The sequence below is a fragment of the Euleptes europaea genome, chromosome 15, assembly GCF_029931775.1.
Source record: "Euleptes europaea isolate rEulEur1 chromosome 15, rEulEur1.hap1, whole genome shotgun sequence".
Classification (NCBI taxonomy): domain Eukaryota; kingdom Metazoa; phylum Chordata; class Lepidosauria; order Squamata; family Sphaerodactylidae; genus Euleptes; species Euleptes europaea.
In genome coordinates, this window is record NC_079326.1 from 47,112,311 (window position 1) to 47,135,994 (window position 23,684).

General features: G+C 42.2%; 1 protein-coding gene across 1 annotated transcript; it reads right to left on the bottom strand.

The window, feature by feature from the left end:
- Positions 1 to 2,616: 2,616 nt before the first annotated feature.
- On the bottom strand, positions 2,617 to 23,423 carry ZSWIM2 (zinc finger SWIM-type containing 2). Its single transcript, XM_056861203.1, has 10 exons — positions 23,265 to 23,423; positions 19,617 to 19,693; positions 19,014 to 19,054; positions 17,550 to 17,763; positions 15,967 to 16,218; positions 12,390 to 12,474; positions 11,685 to 11,800; positions 10,919 to 11,072; positions 9,268 to 9,687; positions 2,617 to 2,772 (listed from the first exon to the last, which is right to left on the bottom strand). The coding sequence occupies exons 1-10, from the start codon at positions 23,421 to 23,423 to the stop codon at positions 2,617 to 2,619; spliced, it is 1,674 nt and encodes a 557-aa protein (XP_056717181.1).
- Positions 23,424 to 23,684: the final 261 nt, after the last annotated feature.

The following is a 23,684-nucleotide window of genomic DNA, read 5'->3' on the forward strand; positions in this document are numbered from 1 at the left end:
ATAACCACAAGGACTCTTTCCTATGGCCAAACTGGCCTTCTGGGAACAGTCCTGGTCTAATTTTTTGCACCATATTTATTCCCTGACCCGATAGCAAATATGTCTTACAGCCCTATGTTCATCTTAGTCAGAGCCCATACTTAAGTGACGAATTGTTACTGTCGAAATTATGTAATGCTATAATCCTAAACACTTTTAGCTAGAAGCTCATCCTGTAGATTTCAGTGGATTGTACTTCCAAGTCTCATTGATAGGGAATGAATCAGGATAGAAATATGTTAAATAAGCGAGTGTTCACAGGATTATGGCTGAAGAGTGAGTTCAGTTTTATCTGCAGTCGGGAGTCACAAACCATCCTTCCCCTGCCTAGCAAGCCTGCCCCTCCCCATGCCTTTGCAATGCAAACATGGACTGTACATAACAGTTATTTGAATAATAATTCAATAGCCTGCACTCATTCGCCCCCCAATTGCTTTTTTATACTACAGCATTCATCCTCTTGAACGTTCAGCAACTTATTGGGGAAAATGCCCACAATTAACTCTTTGGAAAGTGAAAAACTGCTCTGGGAAGTATGTGGGCTGCACATTATCTTGTGCCATACCACAAGCACAGCGCATGGCATGGCTGGCATCCAATCCTGATAGGAAGAAACAGGATTTAGGGTTGCTGTCCTCCAGCTCGGGTCTGGGGTTCTCCCAGAATTATGAGTGATTACAGAGATCAGTTGACCTGGAGAAAATGGCAGCTCTGGTAGGTGGACTCTATGGAATCACACTCCTGCTGGGCTCCATCCCCTCCCCAAACTCCACCCTCCCCAGGATCTGTGCCCAAATCTCTACCACTTAAGTAAGAATCAGACCGGCTGACAATCACCTTCCCCTCCCCACAACAGACACCTTGTGAGGTAGTTGGGGCTGAGAGAGCTGTGACTAGCCCAGGGTCACCCAGCTGAATTCATGTGCAGGAGTGGAGAAACCAACCCAGTTCACCAGATTAGCCTCTGCCACTCGTAGAGGAGTGGGGAATCAAACCCGGTTCTCCGCTCCAAACCACTATATCACGCTGGCTCTGACAAAATCAGAGACTGTAGGACACCACGCAGCTTCCTAAATTTCCTGTCGACACGTTTAGCTGCTATCTGAGAAGAGAGCCAGAACCAACCGAGGGTTGAGTAAAAAAGACCCTTCCCTGGCTACTTGCACCATTGCCAGGGCAGCTTACAAAGTAACATGCAGACTTAATGCGCTTGATTTGCATAGCCAGAAGTTTGCATAATTTGCAAATGAGGATGCATGGATTTGGGGGGACTTCAGCGCAAACCTGGAAGGAAGGTTGCACATTTGTACAAAACACAGTGAGTGAGCTTCTGCATCTAGGTCAGCCCTTCACATTAGATTTGTCTGTATGCGCCCCAAGTGTTTCCTAACCCTAGTTGTGCACTATGGAGTATGTTCATCAGGCTTTCAGGCACTGCCTCTTGCTAACTTCCGAGCAGGGAGAAGGTGAACGGTGGATCTGGCCGATAGGACAACAGCCATTCATGGAAGAGGATTTATTGTAGAGTTGAAAATGGTTACCAAAAGAATTTTTTTTGCATGAAATGTAGCTAAGAAAATATATAGAGGAATGAAAAGTCCATAAAGGTGCATTTTTCGCTTTTTGAATGGTCGTCTTGAGTGATGGATCCAGCTTTGGCTAACAGAAAAGTAAGACATTTGTAACTCAAATACTTTATCCAAGCCTTAAAAATCATTATCTGTTGGAATATTGTGCAGCATTTGACAGCTGCAATATAATTAGAAAGCGATGTGATTGGTTGTGTTTTCTGTTTCTGAAAAGTTATTTATAGTCAAAGAATTAAAACCATGCTTGTCTATACTGTGATATTTTCCACACAAGTCTTTTTCAACAGTCAGCCTCCATGAGGATCTGGCTCTGCCTTTTAGTGATACAAAGTCATTTTGCATTGGTCAGACCTCACTTGGAATACTGTGTCCAGTTTTAGGCTCCACAATTTAAGAAGGATGTTGACAAGTTGGATCGTGTCCAGAGGAGGGTGACCAGAATGGTCAAAGGTCTAAAATCTATGCCCTATGAGGAGAGACTTAAGGAGCTGGGTTTGTTTAGTCTGGAGATGAGAAGGTTAAGGGGTGACATGATAGCCATGTTTAAATATTTGAAGGGATGCCATGTTAATGAGGGAACTAGCTTGTTCTCGGTTGCTTCAGAGACTAGGACACAGAGTAATGGATTTATACGAAGAGAAAAACAATTCCACCTAAACATTAGGAAGAACTTTCTGACGGTGAGGGCTGTTTGACGGTGGAATGCCCTGCCTCGGAGGGTGGTGGAGTCCCCGTCTTTGGAGGTCTTCAAGCAGAGGCTGGATGGCCATCTGTCGGGAGCGCTTTGATTGTGGGATCCTGCATGGCAGGGGGTTGGACTGGATGGCCCTTGTGGTCTCTTCCAACCTTTTGTGAAAGTCACTTTGTGTTGCCTAAATAATTCAGTCTAATATTCCTTTTGTCTGTTTTACTTGAAATTGTGTCGCCAAAAAGGAAGTCCGAAAGTAGGTTTTATAAATTCAAAGGTGAAGTTTGATATAAAACAACATTAATAGCCTGTTCCTGAGCTGGGAGGGTGAAAGTCCTCAGGAGACGTGTAAGGGCCCGCGCTGGCGTCCAGGCCGCTTGCGCCAGCAGCCAGGCCATTTGCTCCACCGACAGTGGCATGGACACTGGCATCGGCGCTCAAGCCATCCTCCCTGTGCTGCCACGACAGCGCATCCCTGGGATACCGGCTCAGCCTCCCGCCAGTGTAAGTCCATGCACCTTCATGCGGAGCTGCCAGTAGGCAGCTTCCTGACCCCTTTCAGTCCAGGAACACACCCTCATGCCACAGCGGTGCTTCCCCAGGCCGCTACAAGGCTCAGGAATGGGCTGCCCACATTTGAAGAGTGTGCCCAGATCTATAGAGAACGAATAGTCTTCTAAAAATGTAAGCAGAAAATATAGTATATTTAAATCAAAGATAGGTGATTGTTGGTTTTTAAATTACAAGAATTGGTCAAGAATTTAAATTACAAGAATTGGTAAAAAAAATCAGAGTTTATTTCCCATTCTGAAATGCATTCGGGAATATTTTTGGCACATTAATGAAATACTTTTTTGATTTTTTAAAGATAAAACAGGAATGGGTTATATGTGTGTGTGTGTGTGTGTGTGTGTGTGTGTGTGTGTGTGTGTGTGTAAAATCTGATCAACATTTGAATATGTCTTCATAATTTTTAAGTGTTTTACTGCATGAATTTTGGAGCAAGAAGTATTTATACCAGTTGGCATACACTGCCTGAAAATGAAGTGCACATTTTCTGTTAGCCAAAAAAGATTTTACTAAAATTTTGCTAAAAATGGTTATTATCACTTTTGGAACATTGCATGTATGTGATATTAAGTTTCTTTTTGAAAAGCGTTTTCATCATTAATGAAGATTTGCCAAAAGAAAGATAGAATAAACAACATTTTTTACCGAAAATATTACAGCCTGCATCCAAAGAACGACACACTTATTTCCACATGTCCCAAGTACTTTGCGCTTGCTTTTCTGAAACCCTTCATGTCACATGACAAAGCAAAGAGGCGCTTCAAACGGTATGTTTTTTTGGAATTGGGGGAATGTGCCATCAAAAGGAAGAAAGTCAAACATGCCAACGGTCCATCTCGGCCTATATGCAGTAAATCAGGAATGACGATGCACCTGCAGAGAACTGTTTTTCTGTTCATGGCTTACTCTTGTGGGCCGAGGATAAAGGTTTAAGGTCAAAATCTGGAATGTTACATTGCTTTCTCAAGGAAATATGCATGCATTTTTTGGAACATAACTTAGTGTAGATGGGGGATTCTCTTTTTGGGATCAGGTATATCAAGCCAGGATATGTTGGCTGGGTAGAGACAGGGAGGTGGCATTACTTATTTATTCCTTCTTGAGTTTGACGCCACAGTGCTAGCATACCGAATGGCTGCCTCTCATTGCTTAGGGCTAGTTTATATATTCAGTAGAATAAAATGGAAATGCTATTATTGGGTCATGCCACGTTGAGCTGTTTTTTTTTAATGGTACACAAAACCACTGTACATGGGAAAAGATTGCATTGGGGCTGAATGGTTTTTCTCTGATGTGTTCATTTTCTACGAACGTTTGTGGATTCGTTGTGGTTTTCCATTTAAATATATAATCCTACCACCACCTGCAGCCTGAAGTGGTATAGTCCAGGAAAAGATTAATTAAATCTGTTGAATTCATGCATTAGTTCTGTGTCTTTGCCTTTTGGAGTATTCACAAAACAAAGACATTTTCAACCTTCCCCTTAGCTCATTTTCTTAGAACTACTTCCAAGTTATTTAAATAGAATTTATATTCAAAATAATTTTAGGAATGCTTCCTTAAAATCAAGTGAAAATTGGAATCATTGGGCCAGTTGTCATGAACATCTAAACATTTAGGATGCATCGCTAAAAGCGAAAACATTTTTTATTTAAATTTTGCTGTTTTATCTGTATAAATGCTTAATTCCTGGGAAGCACCTGAATCAATTCCACCCCTTAATGCAAAAGTAAATTTGTAATCAGCATTTCTGATATTCTTCTGATACTTCTTAACATTTTGAAATTTTATATCAATTAGTTTTACCAACAGAAATGTAAAAGGTTTGTCAAATATTTGTAAATTTTCCACTTGCTGATACGCTATTTCTCAATGGGTACTCTTAACTTTAAAGCACAACAATTAATTGAATTTCATCAAATAGTCTTTATTTTTAAAAAAGTATTTTTACCACGTGTTAAAAATTTGGTGGAAAAATCTCTTTATTCTGTGCAAATCAAAAGCCCAGTTCTGTGAGGTACTGCAGCTGGAAATGGGGCCAGAATGGGACCACGTGGGTTGGATTGTACAAACAGCAAATGAAGCTCAGCTTTCCCTAAGCATTCCCTTTTGATCGCCCAAAAGCTCATGCTGGGGGTAGTATACAATTCAAAATGCCACAGCGAGGAAGGGGAACCAGGAAAAACCATCCCTTCCTCTTCCCCCATCAGAGCTTCTAACTATTTCAAGACGCTTTGCTTAGCCTTAGTCGAATGAGACGGGGCAAATTTTGACTAGTTCCTCTCTACTGCAGCCTTTGTGCCCTGTGGCCTTTTGGATGCAAGGCTCCCATGACTCCAAGCATCATTTATGGGGCGGTCATTGGGTCTGCCGGGAATGTTGAGAGCAGTCAGCATCCATGAGCTCCTCCCACTTGCAGTTCATAGGATCTAGCCCTATGGGAACTGAACGGCTGCTGCCAAAAACAACGATCTCTGCATCTCTTCGTCTCCCATCAGTAATAGCAAACACGAGAAAATCCAGGATATAGGAATTCGTGTTGCTTGTGGTTCAATGGCCACGCCTGTGTGTGGAGCAGCAGCATTTTTCGCTGCCTCCCTGTGAGATTTGTCAATAAGTCCTTGGGGGTCCTGTTCAGAGGCAGCAACCAAGTACTATCTTCTGTCATTCACCTTGTGTCAGCTGGCAATCTTTGCATTAGCAGATGTTACAAGAAAGGGAGGTGGCGTCGTGCAGCTGCTTTGCACGGTACTACGTAGCTTCTGTAATGTCTCCCACCTAAGTGTCCCCGGCACACCACTGGACACAATTCATTAGCTGAAGTTGTAAATACTGAGAGCAAGCATTCCACCGCCACACCATTACTTCTGTGACACACGTTTCATTCTCATTTTACAATCTTCTGTACCCCCCCATCCTTTAAAAAAGTGTTTCTACATTTTCTATGCTGAAAACAGTGTCTTACGTCTGTGTAATTACTATGGTACTAATGAATCTGTTGCTACAGCAGATCTTAACATTTATAATGTGTCAAACAGTTCATGCAATATAATAAAATAGTTTTTAAAATTGACTGACAGCTTTTGTGATTCGTCTTGGTCCTTTTATAAACAAACTCCTGAACTAGTGTTAATATGGATGGGTCATTGCGTTTCACTGGCAAATGGACCCTTCTGTTGACATATTGTCAAAGGCTTTCACGGTCAGAGTTCATTGGTTCTTGTAGGTTATCCGGGCTGTGTAACCGTGGTCTTGGTATTTTCTTTCCTGACGTTTCGCCAGCAGCTGAGGATGCTGAAGATGCCTGCCACAGCTGCTGGCGAAACGTCAGGAAAGAAAATACCAAGACCACGGTTACACAGCCCGGATAACCTACAAGAACCAATAATAGCACAACCTTTCATAGAAGTCCCGCAGTGTTCAATGGCACTTACTTGAAAATAATGCTAACTAAATGCACACTTCAAAATCAAAATATGGGGACCTGATCACAATCCAAATCAGAACTTCAAAAACTAGCCAGATTTGGATCCTCAGTACTGGATGTCAGGATAGGTCTTCCAACAATTCATGTACCGTAAGTTCTTCCACCTGATCACTTCCATAAATACACATTCATAGAATAGAAAATGAACTGGGCTGCAAATAAAGGAAGCTGGCAGCAGCAGGGGTGAACCCCTGGTGAACAGGGGTTTTGCCAGCACCTCTGTTGTCAGTTCCCCAGGGCAGAGAGGAGGACACGCTGACCTTGTTCTGTGCTGGCGAATGTGACCCCTTAGACTGGAATGTGGCAAGTCTTCTTTAAAAGAAAAATCGGATTCCTTTCTCTTCACAGGTAAAGTGGTGGGGAATATTTCCACTAATTAATGCAACTGTTTTCAAAGGCGAGTTTGACTAATGTAACTACTCTGTTGCCAAGACTCTGGGTTTCAAAAGATCGGTTATGCACCCTGTAAGTATTCATGTAAACTGAAACAGAAGTTTGCCCAGAAATCTGTTCTGTTTTGCACCATGTTTTACATCCGAGTAAAACATGGTGCAAATGTTTCATTTAGCGTCATTTAGTTTTTAAGGAGCAAATAATGGCCACAAGTCATGCATTACGTTTGCTAATCATTTCCCTTGTGCCCCATGCCTGTTTGAATAGGCCTAGCAGCATGCAAGGCAGATTATTGGCTTGTACAATTAACTTGCCAGCAATGGTGGGTGGATCTCTGGCACCCAAATGCACCAACATGTGGTAAGTACATTCATTCGTTATGGGATACACATGGAACTTTTACACCTGGACTGCCATGACTAGTATATCTGTTTTTAACCCAAATCTTTTATGTTGCCACTGTCCATTGTGCTGATTTCACTAATGGGCTATTAATTTCTGTGTCATATATTCTGCTCACAAGAAAAGAATGGAAAGCCACAAATGTATACAACAGTTGTTGAATAGCGATTCCAATTTTCTTCGGCTCTAAACTTGTGGGAGTGTGATGATACCTCCCCACCCCCAGCCAGCTCATCAAACCAGGAACATCAACCTGACTTCCAATACGGAAAGGAAAAACACACTTCTCTACAGAGGGCTATGCGGTATTGACAATGATACATTAGGCAGTGAACTGAATATGATGTAGGAGTTTGTCCCTTGTAATCATGTGATAGAAATAAGATAAGACAACCATAAAAAATACATCTGTGCTTTTATAAAATGACTTCACACCGCCTCGGGGACTGAGTTCACAGAAACGAGCGCATGCAAATGAAGTCCGGTGTAAACTTGTTCTAATCAAACATTGCCCCATAAAAGATCTGAGTAAATAAAATAGACGAGCAAGATCTAAAGTACGCTACACTCGACTTCCATTCCTAGGAATGTTGGCCAGCCCCTCCCACCCTTGCAGCATTCTGACAGGCTTGTGCAGGAAACCTCACCTACCACAACCCAGGTAAGTAGATCAAAATCAACAGAAGTATAGTGTCCAGATCACGCGAAGTGATGGTATCGCTTTACTCTGCTCTGATTAGACCTCACCTAGAGTATTGTGTTCAGCTTTGGGTGCCACAATTTAAGGATGTAGACAAGCTGGAACATGTCCAGAAGAGAGCAACAAAGATGGTGAAGGGTCTGGAGACCAAGTCCTATGACGAAAGGTTGAAGGAGCTGGGTATGTTTAGCCTGGAGAGAAGACTGAGAGGTGGTATGATAACCATCAAGTACCTGAAGGGCTGTCATATAGAGGATGGTTCAGAGTTGTTTTCTATTGCCCCAGATCGGACCAGAACCAATGGGTTGAAATTAAATCAAAAGAGTTTCCATCTAAACATTAGGAAGAACTTTCTAACAGAGCAGTTTCTCAGTGGAACAGGCTTCCTCGGGAGGTGGTAAGCTCTCCTTCCCTGGAGGTTTTTAAGCAGAGGTTAGATGGCCATCTGTCAGCAATGCTGATTCTGTGACCTTAGGCAGATGATGAGAGGGAAGGCATCTTGGCCATCTGGTCACTGGGGGTGTGGGGGGTAGTTGTGCATTTCCTGCATTGTGCAGGGGGTTGGACTAGATGACCCTGGCAGTACCTTCTGACTCTGAAAAACACACTAATTTTCTTCTTATGATAGTTCTGGTGGCTTTTTCCTACAGATTTGCTAGTTCATTTATCCACAATATGCTTGATATTTTGGAGATATGGTTCAATCAGGCAAGGATTTCTGTGAATGGAAAATGAATCGTTAATGAATTCCCCTCACCCCGCTACAAGACCCCTGACTCCCCCTTTATGCTGTTCCCAAGGACCCCTTGTCCTCTGAAGTGTTGTTCCTAGGGGTTATTCAGGGATGCAGGAGGGGAAGCTAAGAAAGGCCACTCCTCCAAAAGAAATCCCATCCATCAAGCAGAAACGTGCAACAGGTTCCAAACCATACTGGGAAATGCAGCCTCATTAATGGCTCCAATCCAGGATATACACAAACCTTTTTAAAAGCTGAAATCCTGCCAACCAGCTGTTTGGCAATAGGGTTAGGAAGAGCACATCTGCTGAGCTTTAAGACTTCTTAAAACTACAGAGGTGTACCCTGAGCTCCTGCATGGACTGTGGAGCTGGTCAGCTGTTTTATGAGTGATTTCTTCATCCATTTAGGAATACGTATAAGCAAGCGAGATTGAGGCACATGATTTTAGTGTGAAAGGGCCTAAACAGACTTTTTATTTCAATTTTTATATATTAATGATAAGTCAAACATATATATCAGAATGTCACAGGCATCGTGTAGCTCTGACATAATTTACAATTTGGAAAGCAAGTATGTGATATTTTCAAGAGACTAGTTGCTGAGGCTTTTAAAATACTGAAAAGTGTTCATTGATCTATTTTGTATATGTGTTCCCAATACGGTATCCGAATGAGATTTCGGAATAAAGGTTAAGCCCCTAACATATCTAGAAAATTTCAAATTCCCCGTTTTCCGAATGCTATGTTGGCCAGACACGGCGCTTCTCATGTGACCATAGCTGAAGCCGTTCAGAGTTAAATCCTGTTCAAATTCTGAAGGACTTTTCTTCTTATTACAATGTATTTGAGATTTCTCAGAGCCATAACCAGGATTTATTCCCTTGATGAACAATCCAGTCCCGGGTATAAAAAGTTCCTGTTCTGTCTGCTCTGCAAGTTTGTTTTTAGCTTGAGTTGCTAATGGATTTTCTTTGCCTCTGCTTGGTACATCCTCCCAGGTTAATGGATTATACACAACATGGTCATCTATAGGGCATCCATTTTCTTTCCGTAACCAATGGTCGATGCATTTCCTGTGAAACTAAAAGATAAAAAGCATAAAAGACAGTATACTGATAATTTCCAATCTGAATCAAATGTCAGCAGACAGGCCGTGGCTCCAACCTGCAAAGTGGTCAGATTCTCCTTTAAAGAACAGTGCAAATCAGGAGTAATTTAAACAGTCTCATGGATCCGGCTCCTCTTATCTCTGGAGTACTAGGCCCAAGTACACTGATTTAGTATGGAAAATGCATTACCTCAAATGGGATTGACTGCTGTAAATCAATACACTTAAATAGGCATGAAGTTCTTAACTTGGATAAGCTCCATGATTGAACGGGTGCTCTCTGAAGTCTGCTGCTGATTCCATATATTGGCTTGGATCCCACAGTCAATTTTTGCTAACGGGGGGATTTTAATCAACTCCCCCTCCCACTGCAGACACCCAATTCACCCCTTGCGCTGGTCCTGAGGGTCCCCTGTTCCCTGGAAGCAGTGTTTGGGGCTGAAGAGGGAGGAGAAGAAGAGTTTTCATATGCTGGGTTTCTCTACCTTTTAAGGAGAATCAAACTAGCTTACAGTCTCCTTCCCTTCCCCTCCCCACAACAGACACCCTGTGAGGTAGATGGGGCTGACAGAGTTCGGCAAGAACTGTGCCTAGCCCAAGGTCACCCAGCTGGCTTCATGTGGAAGAGTGGGGAAACCAACCCAGTTCACCAGATCAGAGTCCGCCACTCATGGGGAGGGAGGAATTGGGTAGTCTCAACAGTAGAATGTATTTATGTTAAAAATTAACAGTCTATTGGTTATTTCTTGGCAATTCTGACTTTTCATTTTAGAAAGGCAATGTAAATTAGTATTAGTAGGGTTAGAAGATGGACTGCATGAGCTACACTAGCTTAAAAACTGAATCGGCCTTATACCAAATCAGATTATCAGGACACGTAGTCAAGTATTGTCTGGCAGGAGCTCTTCAGGATCTCAGGCACTTTTCTTTCCCTGTCCTCCCACCTGAAAAGCTTTATTTGGAGATTACAGAGATTTAACTTGTAATAGTTTGCATGAAATCCCCTAGGTGATCTCTGAGAAGATTTTGGAGGAAATGTTGGGCAGCCACTCAGTCTGACCTACTTCAAGTCCAGCAGCACCTCAGAGACCAACAAGATTTCCATGGTGTAAGCTTTTGAGAGTTACAGCTCCCTTCATCAGATACAAGTAGGGATGGAGATCTCCACGTCCTTATATCCCAGCCAGCCCTCTCTCTTATTTACCTTATGGTTACATGGCAGGAATTTTGCAACTTGGCCAAGGCAAAAGATCTTCAGACAGAGTCTACACTGCAAACCCGGATCAAGTAAACGGCTACATTTCCTAACCAGCGCAGTAGGTAACGATTTTACTATGTGCTCCGGTATGCAGCTGTACCTAAAAAACAAGGAATAAGATGCATCTGTTACCTGTTTTTCCCTATCTGAACCCATTTGGAGAAAGCAATGTTACAGACTGAAGAAAGACAGAAGGTAAAGTTGATAATAGATTACTGAGTCACCCTACAATCCTACCAACATTGATAAGATGCTAACCTGATCCTGCTAGTGCTACCATCAGCAAATGCCACTCATTTCAGCAGGGCTGTACCATTTATTTACTTTAATTATTTCTGCAAAGGCAGTTTTAAAAATTAAAACAAGTGAAATTACAAAACAAATTCACAGAAGCAATACATTGATAAAACCCTTTAAATGTTACCCATTTGTAGAAAAAGTCTAGCTTTTCATAGTACCAGGAATTGCAATAAAGTAGAAGCCAGTTATATTCTACAATAATACAGCAACCATAGAGAAAGTCTGCAAATGGGCAAAAGCTAATCTAACCTTCACAACAGGAAAACTAATAGACCCTGATCAGAAGAACATCATGTAATATCCCTTTATGCAATGCACATAAATTACTATTTTCTCCAAATTGCCCTTTTTGAATATAATTTCATTGACTGAAAAAGTATTCGAGTGAACTACATTAAATATCTCATCTTACTTCTCTTTGTCCTTTTCTTCCTTACAATTCTCCTCTGGATTAATGCTCTTCAGATTTTCCCCTGAATTTGACAGTTGTAATAGCTTTTTGACTGACCTCCACTTCTGATTTCTTTTCTGGGAGAATGGGAAAGAGCTAATGAAAACTAAGTAACAGCAGTAATTACACGAAGAGAAGCCCCAGCATTTGATATTTCAAAATCACTGTCAGGAAAAGAGCAAACAGTTTGATTAAATCTGGTCTTGTGTCAGGGCCAAAACAAATGGTTGAAATCTACAAGGCTGCAACTGCAGCAGCAGATTTATAGCAGAGAGGAAGAAATCGTTCCTGCTTGGGCGCAACGTCTGCAAAACATTTTCAGGTACAGAACAGGTCAGACTGTGATCCTAATATATGACACTGTGCCTTATACAGTGTACAACATCACTAGCACTGTAAGCAACAAAAGACTGTCCAATTTGTACAAATAATCCTAGTGGTACAGGATGAGTTGGGTTAAAAAATGTGGTTCTGTGTGAGTCTCACTTGTCTTAGTGGATGGGTTGCAAAATTATTACTCTAAAGTCAACAGCAAGTACATAATTCACATGTTATGCCAACTGGAATGGATTAGCTTGAAAAGAGTAATTATCAGTTCCCTAAATAAATGTGTGTCTATTTAACTCTAGGATTAAGATAAATTAAGATGATGTTTTTGGACTGTACCTCTCGGAACACAAAAGTATGCGAAGGATGGCAAACTCTTCTAAAACAACCATGGCAGAGGTGGTATTCAGGACATTCAGTACACCTAGAAATAAGAATGAAGTTAGCAGACTTACCTCATTTCACCCAAAAAACAAACAAACGTATCGTTCGGGCACAAGCAAGTTTCTTATCTTAGAAGGAAACTGACTGACAGCCAGCATTTTACTATGGAACATTCCACTTGGGACTAACTACATATTGTATTTTACATTTCTAGGTGAAATGTTCCTTTGATTTGATGGAGGTTTTGTTGCTTTGGAATCTGAACATGACATTATGACATTCTTGTCATAGCTACTGGATCTCTGCTCTCCTTCATTACTGTGTTGATGCCCCCAGGACCCTCACCCCATGAGGACCCTCTTTTTTGTACCATTTCATCCACATTTGTACACTTGTGCATCTCAGCATAGGCCTAGAAATCATAGATGGAGTTGGAATCAAACTAATAAGAAAAAGCCATGCTGGATCAGACCAAAGCCCATCAATTCCAGCAGTCTGTTCACACAGTGGCCAATCAGGTGCCTCTAGGAAGCCTACAAACAAGACAACTGCAGCAGCATTATCTTGCCTGTGTTCCACAGCACCTTATATAATAGGCACGTTCCTCTGATCCTGGAGAGAATAGGTATGCATCATGACTAGTATCCATTTTAACTAGTAGCCATAGATAGCCCTATCCCCCATGAATATGTCCACTCTCTTCTTAAATCCTTCCAAGTTGGCAGTCATCAACACATCCTGGGGCAGGGAGTTCCATAACTTAACTGCATTGTGTGAAGAAATATTCCCTTGAATATTGAATGCCACTGAGTCACGATGAGGGTGTAAGGAATATAAGGCAGCTCCTCCACCAATCATGCAAAGCCCATACTAAGAGGAGTCAATCAGAGGGCCATCTCCCCCAAGGACCTCAGGGCCTCCTCCTTGATCATTTGATTTTAACAAATGACCTCAATAACTAAGACAATAGCAACGGGCCAATTCCAGCAATTTCTCTCATAGCTTAACAAACTGGACAGGAAGCTTTCTGAATTTCTGTAATCATGTCAAGTTCCCAGCCATAGACACTTACCTATCTAACTTCCAGATCTCCTCAAGGGAACATTTTCAACACTTTTAATGCCAACAAGGAAAATTCCGCTCCACAATAAAAATCTCTTTTCAAACTCGCCCTTCTCTGGGAAGACTGAATTTCATCCGTCGCACATTCCAGTGCAACACCCCTTCCCCTCCTCACTCTTGATGAAAGAAGATAAAGAGCTACCCCTCAGCCCCAGCGTTTGTAGCTAGTTTGGATTCCTCCCCAGTTACCCTAACTTCACGGTTGGCTTTCTGCTCCTTCTATTGCTCCACGGACCAGCCTTGTTGCACCTTCTTCCCACCTGGTCAATTTCAAGTCTCCAAAGCTGTCTCATCGCTGCCGAGGAACCTCCCTTCTCTCCTAGACCAGCCTTGTGTGTTGTTTTTTTATTAATAATAATATTAATAATAATAATATTAATTAAATTTCTACCCAGTCCTCTGTTCTGACACAGGCCAGGCTCAGAGCGGCTCACAATCATCAAAATGCAACACATAACATATAAAACCAATTCAATAAAAACTCTAACATAGGATTAAAAGTAACCAACAAGTAATTCGGTTCTTGTAGGCTATTTGGGCTGTGTGACCGTGGTCTTGGTATTTTCTTTCCTGATGTTTCGCCAGCAGCCGTGGCAGGCATCTTCAGAGGACTAACACTGAAGGACAGTGTTAACACTGAAGGACAACAAGTAATTGGCGCTTATTTGCACACTGGCCCATAATGAGCCTGGGTACAGCAAACATGACCCCCCCCAGAGTTCAGTTGATAAAACAGAAAAAATAGGGGGGCAGTTATGACAACATATCATTGCTGCCCTTAACCATAATCCTAGAGGAAAATCTTGGTCTTATGGGCCCTGCAGAACTGCGTTAAAGCCCACAGGCCCTGGTCTCACTGGAGAGAGAGTTCCACCGGGCCGGGGCCAGGGCAGAAAAAGCCCTGGCCCTAGCTGAGGATAGCTGGATGCTCTTCGGGCTGGGGACCACTGATAAGTTATTATTTGCAGTGCGTAATGCTCTTTTGGGGGCGTACCAGGAGAGACGGTCCCATACATTTTGGGTTTTTCCCCTTTCAGTTTTTCTCCAATAGGCAGGCAGCTTATTAGGGAAAGGTCTGAGGATTATATCTGTGTTTTATCCATGCATTTCCCCCTCTGTACACCTCCATTTTATTGCTCAACTTTAGTTTCCTTTGTTAATTAAATAAAATCCCTTTTCTGTTTAAGGCGACTTATTCCCCCTCATTCTTTTAAGTGTTGGTCTGAATCTGGACCTTGGCATACATAGGGTTACAATATCAGATATAGGTTTAATATCCCAAAAATACATGTGTTTGCTCCATGCTAGCATGGGGACGCCTTTGCACTTTATGGGACCTGCACATGTGTAGTGATTTGGGCAGCAGTGTTCAAAATCAACAGTATTCAAAGCACATTTGTTACAAATCTGCTCAGCACTGGAAACACAGTTGGGCAGATGAGGTACCAATCCTGGCCAACCCCACAATGCTTGGAGGTCAGAATTAAAAACTGAAGGCTCATAATTAAAAATGCAGCTCCCTACTGAAGGTTCTACATTTGCCTTAGAAATGCAGAAAAAAGTAAACTTGCCTTTGTTTACCTGTGGAAAGTAAATTAGGCAAAATATTTCTCCTCAAATGAACGCTAGGTGGAGCAGTTTTTCTTTTTCCACTCTAGTATTTTTAAGGTAATTGCTACTCTTGATTTACTGAGAAAAAAGAGATTCAGTATGTTACCTTAAACTTCTTACTTCTTTTTTTACAAAACTGTGTTTAAAACATTGCTAAAAACTATTTTAAACAAGAAAGCTGATAATTTTTTTTATTAGACGTCTAAAGAAATTGCAGCTCCAATCTTTAATTCTACACCTAAAGGTAAAGATAAAGGTCCCCTGTGCAAGCACCGGGTCATTCCTAACCCATGGGGTGACGTCACATCACGACATTCACTAGGCAGACTTTGTGTACGTGGTGGTTTGCCGGTGCCTTCCCCAGTCATCTTCCCTTTACCCACAGCAAGCTGGGTATTCATTTTACCAACCTCGGAAGGATGGAAGTCTGAGTCAACCTTGAGCCGGCTACCTGAAACCAACTTCCGTTGGGATCAAACTTCTGTTGGGATCGAACTAGACTATAAGGTCCAAGATATATTAATTCAGAAGTAAATGGTTATGATGAAACAATGCCTTCCGGGAAGAAGAGAGCTTCTCTTCATAAGGAAATTCTGAAAAGCAGAGTTACCTTTATGTATAAATAAGTAGAAAAGATATGGGTTTATCATACAAAGTAGTATCATATGCCAACAAGATACAAATTTCAAAGACTGAGCCCAAGTGTATGTATTAATTTTAACTTCTAACAGAAGGAAAGTTAAAAATACCACAGAAACATTAATGAAAGTGAAACTATTCACTGCTTTAAAATTCTTACCTGTAGCAAATGCCCTCAACGGGGCATATTCTGCAATTATTGCAAGGGACTCCAAGGTGTCTGTCAAGAGGCTGTTTCTCTGCCGCAGTCACAAGTCTTCTGCAGTTTCTGAATTCTTCCAAGATGAGCTTCAGTGGAGCAAAATCTTCCCTACACAGGGGGCACTTTATTAAAGAGTCTCTCTCTAATCCTTGCTGATGATCAGCCCAGATCTTCATACATACAATGTGTATGTTGTTGCCACAACCAAACCTACAGAAAATTTACGACCGGTTATCATTTGTTCTACAGAAAATTCATGCATAAAATATTCTGTTACCTCGGGCCCACAGGTATAATTAAATGGTTCACAGCTTAATAGTAACATATGTACAGGAATTCAAGTCGAACGCTTTACCTTAACTCTGTCCTTCAGCTGTATCTCTCATTGAAGTGCATTCACTGATTGAACACAAGTAGCTGTGGTCATTTGAAAAGGCTTAAAAAGGTTTATTTTAAAACTCTGCTTATTCTACATGCAAGGGAAGAATGATAACGCCCTGCTATAGTGAATCGGAAATTGAGGGGCCTCCGTTTCATCTGTTGGGATCTGAATGTATCAGATAACCATATTGTAGTAGCCTATCAATACAAAGAATCTGAAGGTTTGGTTTTCAGGGACACAGAGAGGAATTTTCTGTAGATTACAGGCACAGATTATATGTTTGTTTTAATATTAAGGAAGGGGGTAGATTTTGATAAATATTGCAGTTTGGAGGGACAATCAAATCCCTTGCTCTCTCTCATGCATGTGAAATTCCACTAATTCCCCCCAGCCCACACACAAACACACACACACACACACAAAGCTACACATGCAGGCTCAATCCCATTAATAACAGGTGACATCTGGAGAAATGAAATCAGTTCAGGTGCATCTGTGTGCAATTCAAGGAACAGTGGGAGCGGGGAACTGGAAACTGTCGGGGAAATTAATGTAGAAGGAATATCCTAGTTCCTAGCTTATTGCCATTTGATGGAGCTTTTGGTTTTTAATGGTTTGGAAGGGTAGAAATATAATGAGTGGATAAAGGCTAGTTTTGGTTGGTCCTGCTGCTTCATTCAGCAGCCAAAGCTTCCTGAATTAGAGCAAGTGCTCCATGTAAATGGTATTCTGTGCCTATCAAAATATCTTCTGCTACGGTCTCAGTGTCTTTTTAAACCTGCGCATCCATGCTTCCCATTTAGAAACTAGCCCTTAACTATGGTGTTGCAGGAAAGCTTAAATGTACGATGAAAATCGGCAAAACCTCCCTGATTGCTGACCACCTCCAAACTGAGAAGACAAATATGTGAACTTGCAATAAAAACTAAGGGTTCCACCATACTGCTTCCCAAAACACTGAGAAAAGCTATCACCGTCCTGTCTTAAGACAATTTTTAAGCTCCAAGAGAAGCTGATGGGTTTGTACGACAATACCAATCTGATATTAATAAAACAAACCCTCAAGCATTTATCTTGGGTCTATTTAATCAGTGCTTTTGTTATGAAGATGCTTCTGTCCTATGGCAATTTATCTTTCCTACCAACCCAGGGGACTCACCTGCAATACGTCACAGGAAGCATCTTCTGAAATAGCACATCCTGGCAAATTGGGCATACGTCCTCTGTCTCGATTTCTTTTTGTTTAATAGACCCATCATCACCTGTTTGCAACTCCGTAATGCAATTAATCGTTACTTTGGGTTGGAGAGCGACTTGAGGACCTTGAAGCACGTAGCTAATTTCTCTTTCTACAAGACCCAACTTTAGAGCATCTGCAAAAAAAAGTTCAAGTTTGAAAATCTCTGATAAAATGCCATTATGTTTGTTTTGTGACTGAACTAGGTACCGTCAACTGAGTGACATTCTACACCATTCCCCTACAGCCATGACCTTTCAGCCCCACCTTGTTGGCATCCATCTCTGCCGCCTGGCCCATGATCAATCCGTCTTTTCTACTAAAAACTCTGGCAAACCCTTGTTTGCTGTATGTCAAAGCAGCCCTGCAAGCCTCAGTCAAGGAGTATTTGCACTGCAAAGGAGGTGAATGGGGTCTAAGAACTGGCAGCAACAAGCCACAGTGGACAGCTATGGGGAAAAAAGTCTAGCTGATCGAAATGTGGACACAAAAGTGGAGTCTGGCTCAATGGAAATTCCACAGAGAAGCTGACCCAATCAAGCACTGCCAAGCTCTGCAACTGTTATTCTAAGGAAGCATTTTCAGGCCCAGTAGGGTCTTGCCTTGCCTTAGTCCTTCCTAACAAAGGGATCTTATGACATCAACCTGTAGTTTAATAAATTTTATTCAAGAGGTTGGTGTCTTTCCCGTACCTCCTTTCTGACATGAAATCCCTCTTAGTGCCATCTCCTCTCATCTCCAAAGCCCTTCTCCTTCCTTAGTGTAGAGGAGCGTCCAAGGGCCCAGTTGCAACTCTACCTCCTTCCCTAACTAAACCAGAGTGACTTCACCTGAAACCTCTCTGCCTTATTCTACAGATCCCTTCAGAAGAGTGTGTGTCGTTCCCCTCAGCTAGGTGTTACAACCTAGAACTGCAGCTCCTTCAAAAGACAGGAGAGATGTAGCAGAAGAAAAGCTTCTTTCTTATGCTTGGCTTCCTTAAAGTAATTTTCCTTAAAGTGAATTTGAACCAAGGAAGAAGGGGGGGGTCTTATTAACATATACGTTTGTCTACCATACACATCTTCTGAAGCACACAGTAACATCCCTTAATATTAAAACAAGCAAGTGTTTATTCAGAAGCAGAGTTTCCTACATGTTAGATGTTAGATGTAAATTAGCCTTCTGTTGGTCACAGCATGGCTCCAATTTGGAAATAATGCTGTGATATGTAAGAAGTGATGCTGCAACATACATGTGGCTTCATACGAAGACCAATCACAAGAACAGATCTCTGCCATAAAGTGATTATCCAAAAATGTAGGGAGAAAAACTGTGATAACATTCACACTTTCTGTACTGACCCACGGAAAAGGAAAAAGAAAAGTGAGAGTGACTAGTACTTACATTCATGATCTCTTGGAAGTTTGAATTTTTTCAGCAATAACCTAATAACAAACAGCAAAATGTATCAGTTATTTGGTATCTGTTCAACATAGCTAAAGGTGTCTTTTCATCTTTGCAAGAAAGTAAACAAACATTTTTGCTATACCAAGTGTCATATTGGTTATCAAAAGATACCTTTTTGCAGTTCCATATGCGTTATTATGTTCAGCTTTCAATCAGTAGAACCTGTGGTTTTCTGTGGTAAGATTATCACTCTTCTTTTTCTACTTAACCTCTGTATTAAGAATCCCTGAACAAATGGCATATGACTGCACAGGAAGTGTCTTTGTTTTTGATGTAACACATCCACTTAAGGATGCTTAGGATCACAGCCTTAGTTTTCCATACCCATCTTCTCTCAGCCTTTCCTATGCTCCCTCTATTCCCTCTTCCTGAGGATACTCTGCCTTGCCAGCCTCTCTGTGAGATCAGAATAATTGTGTGACTTTTCTGAAGCTAGATAGCTATACCTCTGAAGGAGAGACTAAAACCATACACATACAATCCCCAATGCACACCAAATTTGTTGTAACATTATATGATTTCATATAAAAATCTATTTACCAGCAAATATGTTTACAGAGGTCCTTCTCTTTCCCAAACGTTGAGCAGCTGCACGAATGAGGGTTCCCTAGGAAAACCTTTTATACCAAACCAATAAAAAACATACAAAGAAGACAAGAATGAAGGTTAAGGTGGAGTGGAGTAAAATACATAACTGATGTACTAAAATCTCTTCTGTTCTTCATGTACTTTTATATACTTAACATCTCGAAAAGCAACTTACACAATATAATTCTGAACAAGTTGGGTCCAGGTTCCCCAACTCGCTTTCCCTGAAGCTGCTAAACCAGACAACTTTAAGCATTCCTGGACGAAGCGGATTATTTAGATCCTTTCCAATCTGGTTTCAGACTAGCCAGGAGACTGAAATGGCCTTGGTCGCCATGGTGGATGACCTGAGCTGGGAGATTGTGATTCTGTTAATTCTTCTGGACTTCTCAGCGGCTTCCAATACTACCAGTCATGGTATTCTTCTGGACTGCCTTTCTGGGCTAGGAGAGGTAGCACCGTTTTGTGGTGGTTTCAGTCCTACCTGGAGGTTAATTTTCAGAAGGTGCTGCTGGGGGACTGCTGCTCAACCCCTCGGCCTTCAGCCTGTGGGGCCTACAAGGCTCCATCTTGTCCTCTGTGCTTTGTAATATCTACTAGAAACACTGTCTGAGCTAATCTGGAGATTTGGGCTGGGTGTTCATTAATATGCAGGTGACGCTCAGCTCTATCTCGCAAGTCTGGCCTATCCTAGGAAGGCTGTAGAAAACTTGAACCAGTGCGTGGAGGCAGTTTTGGCATGGATGCAAGACAATATGCATAAACTTAATCCTGACAAGATGGAAATGCTACTGGTGAGCGGAAAAGGTCTGACCAGGGATTTAAGATGTCACTTATCCTGGATGGGGTTGCACTCACCTTGAAGGAACCAGTCCATAGTCTGGGGATGTTCTTGGACTCAGGCCTACTGCTGAATAAGCAGCTTTTTTGACTGGTTCACCAGCTGCATTCTTTCCTGGGCAGAAAAAGATCTGGCCACTGTGCTGCATGTCCTGTTTACATCTAGATTAGATTACTGCAATATGTTCTATGTGGGGCTGCCCTTGGAAAGTATTCAGAAACTTCAATTGGTGCAGAATGCTGCAGACAGGATATTGGCTGGAGCGAGTCAGTGTAATGTAGTGGTTAAGAGCGGTGGACTCTAATCTGGAGAACCGGGTTGGTTTCCCCACTCTTTTACATGAAGCCTGCTGGGTGACCTTGGGCCAGTCACAGTCCTCTCAGAACTCTCTCATCCCCACTTACCTCACAAGGTGCATGTTGGGTGGGGGAGGTAAGGTTTGTTTTAATCAGGTAGCTGCCTTGGTGGCCCAATGAGGGCAGAAAAGCAGGGTATACTTTTTGTTAATTAAATAAAATAAAAGCCTGCAGGGGCCCAAGTCTGCTCAGCATTGTGGCATAGGCGGAGGAGGGAATACTGTTGCCCTAAGCCATTTTCCTGAGGCCTAGGTGATCTCCTCCCCACCATGGTATTGGGCCCCTGAGGGCTTTGAAAATGCAGTTCAGCAGCTACAGGGAAAGAAATCAAATTGTGTAGCCTGACCCTCAAGTTCACAAATCCTAAAGTACAATCCTAAAGTGCTGGCTGTAAAAAGGGATATCTGCAAGTGTATCTACCAAAGATGCGGTTGGTACTGCAGTATCAAAGTGAACTACGCTGAAAAAAGGAGATGCAGATGTGGACCTAGTTTAACAAGGTTACACAAAGCATTGCTTTTTTAAAAACCCTCCACAGGACGTCTTTGAACAAGTGGAGCATATTCCAAGGGAAATCAATGTTGAGTTTCCTTCATGCCAGTTTCCCTTTCTGTACTGGAACAACTTCATATTGTGTCATACATAATTCCCAGTTGAAAAGCAATACTGCTTACACCCTGGCCTTTGATTCATTGGCATGGGACAGTTGTCAGTGTCATCCGTGCATCCCATAATACTATCATTGTGGTATGATTTGGTAGTCTGCAGCTATGCTTTTATCTAATCCTCAGAAAGCTTACGGGGGGAGGGGAAGGTTGAGCTTACTAAAGTTCTAGGAAATTAGAAGATGACTAATAGCAAATGCTATTTTTATTTTATGAGCTCTTTAAATTGATCTCATAGTTATACTTGATAACTGATTCATGACTGGCATTTACAATGCAGGATTTATGGCTTTGTCCCTCTGCGGGTATGGATGGTGGAGGGTCTGACTAATACAGACATTGTGCATGAAGCTGAAGGCTGAGTTCCTGAGTGGGGAAAGGGCCTGCAGAAAAAAATACTCATAGTACTAAGGGTCAAAGTGGGGCCTTTAAGGGCTTGCATTAGTAGGGCATCCTGGGTCTGCAAAGAAAAGGACTGAAATGGGAGATACACTGTTAGGAAACAAGGGGTGTGCAATATGAGCATAAAATACTATAGATTGTTTGTACACGCAAGCAACAATTCCTTCTGGGAAAGTGGTTGGCAGTATTCAGACTTCACAGTCACCCATAGCTACATCTAGGCAGTGAGAGCTAGTGAATTTTGTGAGAGCTGTAGCGGCAGACTGGTATAAGAGGCTATAATCTGTGAAACCCAGGTTCGAATCCCCACTCTGCCATGGAAACTTGCTGGGTGACCTTGGGCCAGTCACACCCTCTTAGCCTCAACCCTGGCAAGTATTTGGATGGGAGATCGCCAAGGAATACCAGGGTCATGACATGGAGGCAAGCAATGGCAAACCACCTCTGAACAGCTCTTGCCTTGAAAACCCTGTGTGGTCGCCATAAATCAGCTGTGATGTGATTTTATCATTTTAAATGTATGTGTGTGTATATGTATATATATATATATATACACACATATGTATACATATACATACATACATATACACACATACGTGTGTAACATATATATAATGTGTGTGTGTGTGTGTAACAGGTGATTTTATTGTGTAGGTAGGTACAGTACAGGTCTATTCACATGTAATGATTTGTAATGATCTGCATATTTTATCGTTTTAAATGTTTTAATACATATCTACTAAAACATATGAGTGTAACATATGTATAAACATATGTAACATATATATATGTAACACACACAGATATATAAATATATATGTAACAGGTGATTTTATTATATAGGAAGGTGCAGTACAGGCCTGTTATACATGTAATGATTTGTGTCTGCCTATTTTATCGTTTTGAATGTTTTAATATATATACTAAAACATATGTGAGTTTAACATATATATAAAACATGTAACAAATATATGTAACACACACACACACACACACACACATATAAATATATATGTGTGTAACAGGTGATTTTGTTATATAGGAAGATTTGTAAGTCTGCATATTTTATCTTTTTAAATGTTTTAAGTGTGTGTGTGTGTGTGAGGTGATTTTATTGTTGTTACCCGCCCTGAGCCTGGCCTTGGCTGGGGAGGGCGGGCTAGAAATGCAAACAACTAAATGAAATAGATGAAAATGGGTGTTGTGTGGGAATTTGTGAAAGGAGAGTGCGCGGGGGGGGGGTGGATTGGATCTTTTGCACGGAAAACATCGTGGGGCAAAAGCGCGCTTCCCTCGGGGGTCAAAGGGGGCCTCCTCCTCCTCCAAGGTCCCTCACCCTGAGCTGCTCTTCCTCTTCCTCCTCCTCCTGCTGCTGCAGGACGAAAGCGGTGGGCCCCAAGACCCGCACGATGCGCAAGGTGCTGCCCAGCGCTTGGTCCTGCCGCCAGCTCAGCTTGGGGGTGGCGACCGGGCGCCGCCGCGACACGGAAGCCATTTTCCTCCTCCCCCCCCCCCCCACCAACCGCCTCCCTGTTCACATCGCAACCGTCCAGGGTCGGGCGTTCGGTCCGGCCTCCAGCGCGTGGGCTAAGGTTGCCATGGAGACGGCGCCGGCCGGCCGCTACAGAACCAACCGGCTTCGGCTTCCCTCTCAGGGAGGGGCGGTGCGAAGAGTGACGCGCGCGGGAGGTTTCCATGGATACGGCGGGGGGCGGGATGAGCGTCCTTCACCCCAACTTCACCCAAGGCATAGCTA